This window comes from Dermacentor variabilis, chromosome 1 (genome assembly GCF_050947875.1).
Source record: "Dermacentor variabilis isolate Ectoservices chromosome 1, ASM5094787v1, whole genome shotgun sequence".
NCBI classification, from domain to species: domain Eukaryota; kingdom Metazoa; phylum Arthropoda; class Arachnida; order Ixodida; family Ixodidae; genus Dermacentor; species Dermacentor variabilis.
In genome coordinates, this window is record NC_134568.1 from 127,742,555 (window position 1) to 127,755,944 (window position 13,390).

At 44.4% G+C, this 13,390-nt stretch overlaps 1 protein-coding gene across 3 annotated transcripts in view; it reads left to right on the forward strand.

The window, feature by feature from the left end:
* Positions 1 to 6,018, forward strand: part of Kyat (Kynurenine aminotransferase) — a 121,669-nt gene extending 115,651 nt beyond the window's left edge. For 2 of the 3 annotated variants that reach the window (XM_075694628.1, XM_075694637.1), the window contains one exon: positions 5,409 to 5,519. In XM_075694628.1, coding sequence (XP_075550743.1) covers positions 5,409 to 5,504 — 96 coding nt within the window. In that variant the 3' untranslated portion in view covers positions 5,505 to 5,519. Of the gene's footprint in view, positions 1 to 5,408; positions 5,520 to 5,751 lie in introns of those variants that run through there. The other variant, XM_075694632.1, reaches the window with a different exon arrangement.
* Positions 6,019 to 13,390: the final 7,372 nt, after the last annotated feature.

Genomic DNA, 13,390 nt, shown 5'->3' on the forward strand with positions numbered 1-13,390 from the left:
TAAACGTCATTACTGGCTGTCAAGAGCAAAAATGTCCTCAGAAGTGCTGTTGTCTTTCAGTGCTGTATACACAAGTTGGGTGTGTTACTGGATCAGAAAGTGCAACAAGGATATCGGTTTTGAATTCCTTGTCTTAAGCAATAGTTGCCTGCTCAAGTTGTGCTGCCTCCTCCACAGTGAACAATGCATCATCATCATCGTCAGCCTATTTTATGTCTACTGCAGGACGAAGGCCTCCCCTGCGATCTCGAATTACCCCTGTCCTGCGCCAACCGATTCCAACTAGCAACTGCAAATTTCCTAATTTTGTCGCACCACCTAGTCTGCTGTCCTCTACTGCGCTTCCCTTCTCTTGGTACCCATTCTGCCACCTTAATGGTCAAACGGTTATCTAATCTGCGTATTACATGACATGCCCAGCGCCGTTTTTATCTCTTAATGTCAATTAGAATATTGTCTATACCTCTTTGCTCTCTGATCCAAACCGCTCTCTTTCTGTCTCTTAAACTTATGCCTAGCATTCTTTGTTCCATCGCTCTTTGCGCGGTCCTCAGCTTGTTCTCAAGCTTCTTTGTCAGTCTGCCAGTCTCTGCCTCATATGTCAGCACTGTTAAAATGCACTGATTGTTTGTATACGTTCCTTTTCAATGATAACGGTAAGCTTCCCGTCAGGAGCTCACGATGTCTGCCATATGCGATCCAACCCATTTTTATTCTTCTCTGAATTTCTCTCCCATGGTCAGGGTTCCCTGTGATTAGTTGACCTAGGTAAACGTACTCCTTCACAGACTCTAGAGGCTGACTTGCGATCCTGCACTCTTGTTCCCTTGCCCGGTTATTCATCATTTTCTTTGTCTTCTGCATATTAATCTTCAACCCCACTCTTACACTCTCCCTGTTGAGGTCCTCAATCATTTGTTGTAACTCGTCTGCAGTGTTGCTGAATAGAACAATGTCATCGGCAAACCGAAGTTTTCTGAGGTATTCGCCGTCGATCCTTACTCCTAAACCTTCCCAGTTTAATAGCTTGAATACTTCTTACAAGCACGCAATGAATAGCATTAGAGAGATTGTGTCTCCTTGTCTGACCCCTTTCTTTATAGGTGTCTTCCTACTTTTCTTGTGTAGAATTAAGGTCTCTCTCTAGATATTTTCCAGGGTATTTACGTAAGCGGTCTGTACTCCTTGATTATGCAATGCCTCTATGACTGCTGGTATCTCGACTGAATCAAATGCCTTTTCGTAATCTATGAAAGCCATATAGAGAGGCTGATTGTACTCTGCAGATTTCTCGATAACCTGATTCATGACATGGATGTGATTCATTGTAGAGTACCCTTCCTGAAGCCGGCCTGTTCCTTTCGTTGACTAAAGTCCAGTGTTGTCCTTATTCTATTGGAGGTTATTTTGGTAAATATTTTATATAATACTGAGAGTAAGCTAATGGACCTATAATTTTTCAGTTCTTTAACGTCTCCCTTTTTGTGAATTAGTATAATGTTTGCATGCATTCTTCCAGTTTTCTGGGACCCTTGCAGTCGATAGACACTTCGTTTGGAGAGCTGTCAGTTTTTCTAGCATAATTATTTCCTCCATCTTTGATTAAATAGACTGTTATTCCATCTTCTCCTGCTGCTTTTCCCCGTTTCATGTCTTGCAAGGCCCTTCTGACCTCATCTCTAGTTATAGGAGGAGTTTCTGTATCCTGTTCATTATTTTTTCGTATCGAGTACTCCCGAGTCCTCTGGGTACTGTACAGGTCAGTATAGAATTCTTTCGCTGCTTTATCATACCTTCGCGATTGCCGATGATATTACCCTGCTTATTTTTCAGTGCATACATCTTGGTTTGTCATATGCCAAGTTTTCTTCTCACTGATTTCAGGCTGTGTCCATTTTTTACAGCTTCTTCAGTCTTTCTCACGTTATGATTTCGAACCCGCCGTGGTTGCTCAGTGGCTATGGTGTTGGGCTGCTGAGCACGAGGTCGCGGAATCGAATCCCGGCCACGGCGGCCGCATTTCGATGGGGGCGAAATGCGAAAACACCCATGTACTTAGATTTAGGTGCACGTTAAAGAAACCCAGGTGGTCGAAATTTCCGGAGTCCTCCACTACGGCGTGCCTCATAATCAGAAAGTGGTTTTGGCACGTAAAACCCCATAATTTAACGTTATGATTTCGAATATCACTTATTTTCGCCTTGTTGATCACTTTTGACAGTTCCACGAATTCTATCTTATCGCTTGAGTTGGACACTTTCATTCTTTATCGTTTCTTTATTAGGTCCTTTGTTACTTGGGACAACTTGCCTACTGGTTGCCTTGGTGCTTTGCCTCCCACTTCAATTGCTGCCTCTGAAGCCAGCCTCTTTGCGGTTTCATTCATTACCTCTATGTCATCATCATCATCATCTCTGTGCTAAGGCTGCATATTTGTTTGCAAGTACCAGCCTAAATTTGTCTGCTTTTACCCTTACTGCCTCTAAGTTGACCTGTTTCTTGTTGACCAATTTTACTCTCTTTCTGTTGAAATTGAGGTGAATCCTAGTCCTCACTAACCTATGATCACTGCACTTTACCCTACCTATCACTACATCCTGCACTATGCTGGGATCAGCAGAAAGTATGAAATCAATTTCATTTCTTGTTTCACCATTAGGGGTTTTCCAGGTCCACTTTCTGTCGCTACATTTCCTGAAGAGAGTGTTCATTATTCTCAGCTTATTCCTTTGTGCGAATTCTACTAGCATCTCTCCTCAAGTTTTTCTAGAATTGACGCCGTAGTTGCCAATTGCCTGTTCATCCGCCTACTTTTTCCCCACTTTTGCATTGAAGTCACCCATTACTACTGAATGCCGAGTTTGCTCTTCTCTCATCGCTAATTCAACATCTTCGAAAAACTGATCTACTTCCTCATCGTCGTGGCTGGATGTTGGAGCGTAGGCTTGTACTACCTTTAATCTATACCTCTCATTAAGTTTGATTATGGCTACTGCTACCCTCTCATTAATGCTGTAGAATTTGTCAATGTTGCCCGCTATGTCCTTATGGATTAGGAATCCTACCCCGTATTGCTTCTTATCTGGGAGACCGCTATAGCAGAGGACATGGCCGTTATTTAGCGATGTAAAAGCCTCACCAGTTCTTCTAATTTTACTAAGGCTGATAATATCCCAAATAATGTCTGATAGTTCCTCAAAGAGTCCTGCTAAGCTAGCCTCATTCGACAGAGTTTGGCTGTTAAAGGTTGACAGGGTCAATTTCCATTGGCGACCTGTCCGGACCCAGAGATTCTTGGCACCCTCTGCTGCGTTACAGGCCTGACCGCCGCCTTGGTCACGTTCTCCGCAGCTGCTGTGGACTGAGGGCCGTGGATTAATTGTAGATAATTGTAACGATGATAAGATAATGATAACGAACAATGTTGTCATTGCTAATGTTTGGCTTTTTGTCTACCCTTTCATGCATCATCATGTGGGTTAAAACCTGTCAGCCATCACTTGCTTCACTTTTAGGTGTTGTATGGTATCCGTGCTTGCATGCAGAATGGCAAGGTTGCATGCACAGTGCGATCAAAGCAAAGAAACAAGGGTCAATAACACAATGAGCCAGGGAAGAGCAAGCCAATGCAGTCTACCTCTGCTGCAGTTAGTTGACTTGTACATTTGCACATGCCACAACTGGAATAGCGGGTCTTACGTAAGAAACAGAAAAAAAGGTAACTCTGTAGTTGGGTAGGACATCATGTTGCACCATCACTGCTTTGAGCACACTAGGGAGTTATGCAAAAGAGGGGCATTGCAAGGACACTTGGGTAACATTTAATTGTTGACAACTACACTCATACAAGACTCACTTGACAATTTTTTTTTTTGCAAGAAAGAAATGCCATGTGAAATAATTTCTCTTAATATCTGCGAATTGCTTGAAAGATACTGATATGCAACAAACTGCAAGGGTCAGTTTGTTTGCATGATCTTGTTGTGGTGAGCATTTGGTAGTTTCTTGCTTCATCATTCAAATTTGTGAGACGTTCTATGTGAAGGGGTCTTGCAAAACCTATAATAAATGGTGTGGAATGTGTCTGATATTACAACCTATCTGTTGAATGCAACCCGTTGAATCGGTGGTGAAATTTTTCTGCTTTTGCTTCTGCTGAAGGCACTGCTTATTTGTGACATCGAAAGAAACCCAGTTGATATCCATTGCATTTAAAGGTGCATAAAAGTGGCAGGGATTTCAGGAACTTGAGCATGCAGTGCTTTGAGCAACGCTGCAGTCTCCATGCTACAAGTGCAGAAATAATATTAGGCTTAGAAGTTCATCACAGTATTGTCTAGTGGCTAAGCAGTTTTATTTACCATGTTCAAAATTTACAACTTCTGTTAACTTTGCAACAACTGACATCTAAGACAGCGAAGAGCCATCTGCTGCTGCTGATCTGATTGCTGCAGGTAATGCTGTGCGGATACGCTTAAAGATATTATTGCAATTTCTCTTCCACTGCAGCGTACACTGTGACAGTGTCAGCATAACATTGTGACCACCATACACATTACCATGACAGAAGCTGTCACTGGATAAGCTCTGGAAAAAAAATTTTCAAAATCAAGGGTTCTACTTGCCAAAACCAAGATATGATTATGAAGCACACCGTAGCGGGGATTCTGGATTAATCTTGACCACCTGGGTTTCCTTAACATGCACTCAATGCACGTTACATGGGTGTTCTTGCATTTCACCCTATCGAAATGCGGCCACCGCAACCGGGATTTGATACTCTGCCCTCTGGCTTGGCAGTGCAATAAGCCCAGAACTGCACACTGTATTATTAGTATGTGGGCCATTGTAAGAAAGCTGTTTCATAACTTGCAAGTGATAGTGAAGACTGCACAAAGTACTAATGCACGGTGCAGCCAATCACTTGATGTGGCGGTGGTGCGTTGACTTAACCACTAGGAGCACTCTACAAAGACAGCTATGTGGTATAAAAAGTGTCACATCGCCTGTAATGTGTAACAAGCTGCATCAATTATTATTTGCATATTTTTTTTTCTCAACATTTGGTTATTTCTTGAAGTAATGATTACTTTAAGCCTAGATTCCTAAACATCCGACAACATATATATTTATTGGGTAAATTCTTTGTTTTATGGTTTATCAGGCTGGTCTGCAACTTTCCCAATAACACACTTGTTTTTAGGTGCTTCTAAATTCAATCCTGTGTACTATTTCTGCACTGAAGCTAGAAGATGCAGTCTACATCAGCAGTCTAGCTTTTTTCTTTTTCCTTTTGAGTGAACATTGACTGGTACATTGCTATTCTGCCATAGTACATCACTGCTAACCCATGCTGGCTGTTCTATGGGGAGGTTTCGCATTATCTGATTAATGATTTTTATTCGCAGAATTTTATGTGGAAACATGGCACCTTATGTTTTTTCACATTTGCTCTTTCCCTCTACATGGGGAAAGCATACTTAATGCTGCTGGCAGAGGAGTGAAGTGGCGGTCCTCTGACCTAACACTAAGTGAATGCTGGAACGACTACTTGTAAATTTCAGTGCCTTGTGACCAATTCAGTATTGGTGTGGCCATGTGATATTAGCAAATAAAAAGATTTTCGTTGAGCTGATGGCGTAAGGATTTTTTGGAATTCTTGTACATTCCTATACATTGAACTGCCATTGTAGCCTTTTAATTTTCATTTGACACATGGCAACCCCTTTACTTATTTTTTTTTTTTTCTAGGATGACTCAACTCTTCAGAAGGCTGCAGACATATTGGCAGCTTTAAAGGCAATGTCTTGAGTGTTCATCATTTGAGGACTAGGCCATGAGTTGTAGCACAGCATTTGGTGGATGTTTTTACTGTTATTTACCATATGCAGTCAACTTTCATTAATTTGGTCTTGGTGAAATATATGTACAAATTGGTTCAAATTATCTGAGGTTTGAAACGGAAGTTGGCTGTACCGCAGTGTTTCAGATAATAAATATTGATATTTTCATATTGTACGTGAGCTGCATGTTTACTTTTGTCAGTGCCATGGTGCTAATACTCCTACTCATTGCTGTAGCCAGGGGGCAAATGCAGGAATTCGGGGGGTGAAAACCTCTCGGGAAATTTTCTGACGACTCCCGTCCCCTCCTTTTTCCATGGAACAGAAAGTTTGAGGAGGCGGGCCGAGAAAGAATGACATGGATGAAAGGGAAAGGTTGAACGTAAAAGCAAGTTGAGGGCTAGTGGCAGTCCGAAGGGAGGGGGTGTGATAGGGGCGATCCCCTCTTCTTTGCACATGCGCAGAATATCTTGACCACTGCTGGTGTGGCTTACTGTGCATCTGTGTCAGCTTGCGCCTGATTGTGGGAAAAGTAACTATATTGGTTCTTGTTGAAAGAAAGAAGTGTGCTGGCTGCACTGGCGATAGCTGACACATGAGCAACATTGGCAAAAAAAGGGGTTGGGGGGTGGGATGCAATGAAGAGAACAGAAGTGGTGAAACCACAGAGTGAAAAGCAAAAGAGTACAGAGGGCCTATTTCGAATTACAGTATTTGCAGTAGTCAATCTTGGAGCAATTTACTCGGACATTTCGCCTCCCATGCAGGGGACACACCAGCTCGTGGGCATGAATAGGGTGAGCAGACAAGAGAGCTAGTAAGACTGACTAGTAAGATTCCAAAAATTTTTGGGGGTCCTTGTTCACGGCCGATGTCCAGACATTTTAAAAAGTGAACTCAAGTTCATCTGCATTGCCACTCCCCCTAGGCGCATATACCTATGACAGGCACATAGTGATTACGAGAGCAGAGAGTAAAAAACTTGATTGAAGGAAAAATCAACAAGCATGCAAGAGGCTGTCTGAAGCAACTGCACACTTTTCTTTGTTGAAAGAATGATGACTTTATCATTCTCTGGAAAACAACCAGCCCTTTCTCTGTGCCTGTCACCAGTGGCACACACAATGTGCACCACTGATGACATCCACTGTCGATCAGAAATGCTCAGCCTGACCTTGCTGCTTGCAATCATATTTAACCTGTGGATAGAGAGGCAATGAAGAGAAGTTTTTTTTTCTGCTGCAGAACCTCCCCTCTTCTGAATCCAATGTTTAGCACTGCTGTCTTTAAGACCACACTCCTTGGGCAAAATGGGCACAAGGAGTGCCCCACTTTCGGAGCTAAAGCTAGGAGAAAGGTGTGTGTGATGCCTGTAGCAGGCAGAACATTTTCGCTCCCCCCCCCCCCCCCTACCCCCTCAAGGCACACCTCTACCTCATTCAGGATCATGTTAACCATATCTGTTAAGGGGTTCACAAAGAATTTCCTTTAGCTACCTCCTGCCGCTCGATTCTTGGCCTATTCCCCTTAGTGGGTGCGAGCCATGACAGAGGTTCATCATCATCATCAAGGGGTTCAGCACTAAAAAGCATACACACATAGAATGATGGGATGAGTGCTTGCTTAAAACTTGGGGCATTGCTCCTTACCAGGCCTTCGTGTCGTCGACCAAGCTGCACAGAAGAAAAGTATTAGGAAAATATGGAAACTTGCATGTCTCAGGAAAGCATACGCCCCCCCCCCTTCTCTCCCCCCCTTTTTTCGTTCCCTTGTCTCTGGCTTTCATTATGTAAATAAACTTGAGAGCTGCTGTTGGGCTAGTTTGTACACATTTAAGACTGAAAACAGCACAGGAAAGGGACAATAAAGAAAGACTGATATTTATTTATTTATTTATTTATTTATTTATTTATTTATTTATTTATTTATTTATTCAAAAAACCTCACAGGCTCCAGCCGGAGCCTGAAAGGTTAACACTGATTTTCATGGTGTAAGATAAAGGGTCCCTGAAATAATTCGGTCAAATTTTGCAGACGCATAGGGTGCACAGCTACACTAAACGATTCATGCTGCAATTAAAGTGAAGCATCTCATTTAAGAGAGCTATGGACGATTACAAGTTACCCTCCTCCCTAGCCATGCTTTTCCTCCACAACTTGTTCGCCGAGCGATCTAGGCTAAGCTCTGCCTTCACTGGCTCTGCGTCATGATGTGACGTTGCGTCTTCTACTTCCGGTGTCTTGAAGGGATCAATGCTAAGCTCCACCTTCACTTGCCCTGCGTGATGTTTCGTCTGCTTCCAGTGTCTTGGAGCCAGTGTGCGAAGCCTCTCCAACCTCCCCGCTAGCTGACTGGCCATCGACCCCCAGCGGCAGCTACCCAAGCAACGTGCACTGCGAGCTTTCAGGCCTCCCCACATTCAGCGTTTTTACTGGCGTTTTCTGGCGTTGTGTCTCTCGGCATTGTCGCATGAACAGCGTCAGAGGGAGCATCCATCCACACAAGCGGCACGCAGACCAGTGATGTTTGATCTGCGCTCAATGAGCCACTTCCTACAGCGGCGGCGAAATTGCCCCTTGAGCGTGCCACCCTCAGCGTCAACGCCGAATGACACCGGGTGATGAAATGCCAGAAAACTCTGGGAAAACACTGAATGTGGGGCTGCTTTAAGTGGCCTGCACGAGCAACCTGGAGGCGCACAGCTCAACCAGCCAACCACAGAGCTAATACAGCTAATACTGCTTTAAAGGGCCCCTCACAAGGTCTGGCCATTTTCAGCTGGCAAGCACAGTTAGTGCCTCCTCTATACTTTCAGTGCCCGGCAGCAGTAAGCTCCGCCAGCACCGTCACGTGTCCGATTCTGCCACGCCCTTGGCAGCCATGTGGTGGTGCCACACAGACAGGGTTGGTTTGACCCCGTTTGCCTCCTGGCATTTTGCGCCGACATGTTTTGATGCTGTGAAACGTGTGTGGCGGTAACCCTTGTGTTCAATGTGTGCTTCTTGTGTGAACATGACTCGTTGTCTCTGACATAGCATACTGCTGCGTGCCTTTATGGAAGTCCGACAAGAATGCTCTGGGACTTTCCTTTCATGAAGTTCCATCAGACTTTGAACTGAGGGAGAAGTGGCTTGCTGTGATTCAGCAAGATGGTTGGAGACCGAACGGCAGGTCATGCTCTTCAAAAGTTTGTGGCAGGCACTTCAAAAACAAAGATTTCATTGAAGGGAACAGACGTTGGCTGAGAAAAAGTACTGTACCATCTGTATTTGAAGATTACCCTCATCATTTACAACCACAGGCAACACGGGAGGGGCACAGAAAGCATAGAGAAACAAACTTGTTTAACGCATTCGCTGCCAACAGATATTTCAGTTGTGGGAGCATCGGCAACTCTTGCTGCCGTCATCAAGTTCAGTCAAACCACCTTACGAGGAAGATGTGTTAATGGACACAACGCCTGCTGTAGACAGATCTGCCAACCAAAGCGATGTTGAAGCTAAGAATGATCGAGGCATCCAGACTGACAGCAGGGCGCCATCAAGCCTGCTAATCACAGAAAAAGCAAAATGGAAAAGGAAAGGAAGGGGTTTAAGAACTCAAATTCTGTGGCTGATGCAGACGGTGGACAAGTATAAGCAAGAGTTAAAACAACTTAAGGAGGACTACGTCCCCACAGAGCTTTCCTACATGTGAGAAAAAGCTATAAAAAATCAGCCTTCTGCATTGCTTTTACTTGACCAAGTAAGAAATTTCAAAAGAAAAAGCCCAACATGCAGCATGTCAATGTGTTGTTTTGAGGCATCTGTCCACAAGAGCCAATGAACACATGAGAGGCCAGGAACTTTTCAAACTCCCTAGCAGAAATAAGCTGTCTGCCTCTATTGGGATACAGAACAACGAAACAGGATTCATCGAACTAGTCAAAGCTTGCCTTAAGACAAACTTGAGAACCTCAAGACACCACAATCCAGGGCATGTTCTCTCATCGTTGATGTAATGCTCATTAAAGAAAAGCTGCAGTACAACAAGCAGCAAGACTGTTTTGTCGGCCAAACAAATCTTAGCTTGTCTCATGCTAGCAGTGGTCTCGTTCTGGCAAACTCCCTTCTTTGTTTTGTCATAAGTGGACTATCAACTTCATACAGGATTCTCGTTGGATATTTTTTTATGAAGGGTTTGACTGGGCCTCAATTTCATGAATTGATGTTGTTCATCATGAAGAAAATAGTATCATTTGGTTTTCGAATTGTGAGACTGGTTGCTGACAAACACAAGGTTAATGTACACGCCATGAAGATTCTGGGAAACGGCATTTTGGACATGGCGAACTGAGCATCCGTGCGACTCCAGCAGGCCCCTGTTCATAAGCTTCGACCCCTGCTATGTGCTTAAATATGTGCACTCTCAGTTCTTGGCACACAACTTGGGACCGAAAAGAGAAATTTTGTCGTCCTACCTCAGATGTTTACGAACTTCAGAAAAACTTGAGTGTGAAGCCATTGCACTATCTAAGCTGAAAACACGTTTATCTGAACAACATCGTGAAGATGAATGTTACAAGGGCAATCCAAGTCTTGCCCCTCCTGTAATAGCTGTTTTGCAACACCTTCAAGAACAAGCTGGTCACACCTGCCATATGTCACTCACGACTGCAAGCTTGATGGTCACATTCGTGAAGAATGTCTATCGCTGGCTTGTCCTCCATGACACCAGCAATGCAGTTCAACATATTCTTCAGAGGTTTCCAGATGGCAAGCAGTATAAGAGTACAGACGATGAACGACTGGAATGGCTGGAAGCCACAATGCCATTGCATTTGGATGTCTTGAGGAAAAGGTGTGCCCATCCTCATGAGTTTTTGATGAAGGGAACTTATGAGGCATTCTTGACCACCACCCACTGAACTGTGGGCTGTGTCAAGTACCTGCTGACGGTTGAAAGTTTTGGATCCGTATTGACTCAAAAATTTAACAGCAATCTGATAGAGTCTCTGTTCGGAACACTGAGAAGGTCAGCTGGATGCAATGATGCACTTGACGTGTGTGCTGCTCTTTCAGGGCTTCAGAAAGTGCTAAAAATTGGAATAGTTGTGTTGGATGTGCTTTGGAACATTGCCCATAACGAGCAGACAGTTATGTGGCAAAGGTGTCTTGTGCACCAAGCAGCTCTCATGGTGCTCGAAAGGCTGAACACTAATGTTTTGCCTTTGTATATGCCTACTCTTCAGCTTTCAGCAACCGTCTATGTTGCTGGCTATGTTGCCTGGACGATCAGTGAGAAAATGAACTGCAAGAACTGTGTGGCAATATCAACCAAGCCACTGACAAACCAGCCACTGCAGTCGTTCACCAGCTTCCAGGACTGTGTTGGACTCGTGTATCCCTCTCAACAGCTGCTTTTTGCCCTGGACGTCTTACGCACATATGCTGAATGAGCCCTCAAGGAAAATCCGGATCTTGAGAAACCCCTGACTAGCTTGGTGGCAGATGCAGTTCCAGCTCTGTGTGCATCCAAGCTACTGCAGTACAAAGATGTTGCCAAGAGGCAACAGCAAAAGTTCATGGAACTCATTGCATTGCATTTTCTGAGGCCTGTGCTTGCAAACCATGCATTTAGCATCACAGACAGGCATGATTCCTATATGTTCTTTGGACAGAAGCCACTTTTAAGAAAGTGCCGAAAGCTCTGCCAGTGAAGACGAAAGTGTGCATAAGTGCTTTTCACATGCAGTTACTTTTCTTTGATTAAATTCATCATTGCATAAAATAGCCTTGTTTTGGTCTTCTGTATGCTTGGCGTCCATTCAATGACTGCGCTGACATTGCAGCCTAGGCCAATCGCGTGAGGCAAACCCGAACGTCGGCTTTTCGAATCCGTACAAGATACGACGGTGCCTATAAAGATAATGTGTATGACATAAGTAAGCTGTAAATAAGGAGTGGGAATGGGGAGCTAAGAGTACGCCCCACCGGATCCAGTATTCGATAGTACTGACGCAATGTATTTGTCATTGGCTTTTGAGCAGGTAAACCTAATGTTTATCTTACGGGGCAAGTATAGTGTAGCGATAAGGAAGTATTTGTTCTGAGCCGCTACCACGCACCCGTGCTAACAAACTGCACTTCTTGCAGGCGAGCGCAGCCAGCAGGCCTCGGGGAGGCCTGCTTCGGTGTCGGCACTTGCCGGTGATAGGTTGTACTGGTGCTGACGGCGGCGGCCCTTTGTACTCCGCACAGAAAGAGCTGAAATTTCAAACCAAATGCCATTTCCCCTTCTCACGGGTGCCGCGTCCATGCTGGAGTAGGGTGGCTAGGATAGCTGGAGGGTTGACGCATATGCATGGATACAGTAAACTATATTTAGAAGGGGCAGTGCAGTGTGCGGAGGCAGCGACGCATAAAGGCACCTGATGTTGCCAGTAGTGTAAAGAGCGGCGACGCTGCAATCGCTCACTCTTGCGTGTGGTGCCTGTTGCGTGGCTCGGAAGCGCTTGATAGGTGGCGTTTCACCCGCTTTCTGTGCATGTCTGCTGCTTTTAAATTCGTGAACATTATAGTTCGCGTCAACAGCAAAGAGGCGGGCGGCTGCTGTTGTGCGACATGATTCGTTTCTGGCACTTCTTATTTTACAGGGCCTCACTTAATGTGCTGTTGAAATGTGTGCCAAGGAGAGAACAATCGTACAATGCAACTGCTTAATTTAAACTTACTTTCATTGTTATGGGGACTTGGATTTGCTGAAGCAAACCAAGCAGCGGGACTTTTGTAATGCAGGTTATTTGTTCTTGTGCCCATCACCATACCAAATAATGCTGTCATTGTACCAGTGTGGCAAACTATTCCAGGTATAATTCTTCAGTGCCCTACCAGCTCTTATGTGTTTCCCTGTGATGCCTGTATAGCGAGCATTTAGTAACAGATTACACAGACCATGCAATTGTGCCCCATTTCTGGAATGCTGTAGCCATATGCCTAGCAACAAGAATTGCGTCCTATAAATATCGTATCTACATCCACTGCTAGGACATCGATATCCTAGGGATGTGTCGAATACGTCCTGCAAACGTCCCTCACATGGCCATTTGGTCGCACTTTCCATGTCCTGCGGACATCCATTGCATGTCCGCAAGGGCCTTTACATGGACATGCTGCGTACATTTTACAGACATATGCCAGGGTCTTTTGCATACTGTTCGCCATAATGCACATTACGGTTGCAGCACACGGTGATAGATGCATGAGCAGAGCACCCACGCATTAAGAATAGATACATTGGAGAGTTTTAGATTAAGAGGAAGCTTTAGCTCGGGTGCTCCTATCTAAATACATGTAAAAGGAGAATTCATTTTTCTCGGCAACCACTGCATCAAATTTGATGTCACATGAGTCACTAGTGATCACCTCATTCGACTTTGTAATAGTGAGCAATTTGTAAGTTTTTAAAAGCCACTTCGTTTGATATGCATGTCGGCAGGTTAGGAGAGTGCATGGTTAGAGGAGAACCATGGTGACGTCACGTGAGTTACTGTAGTATCACGTCATTC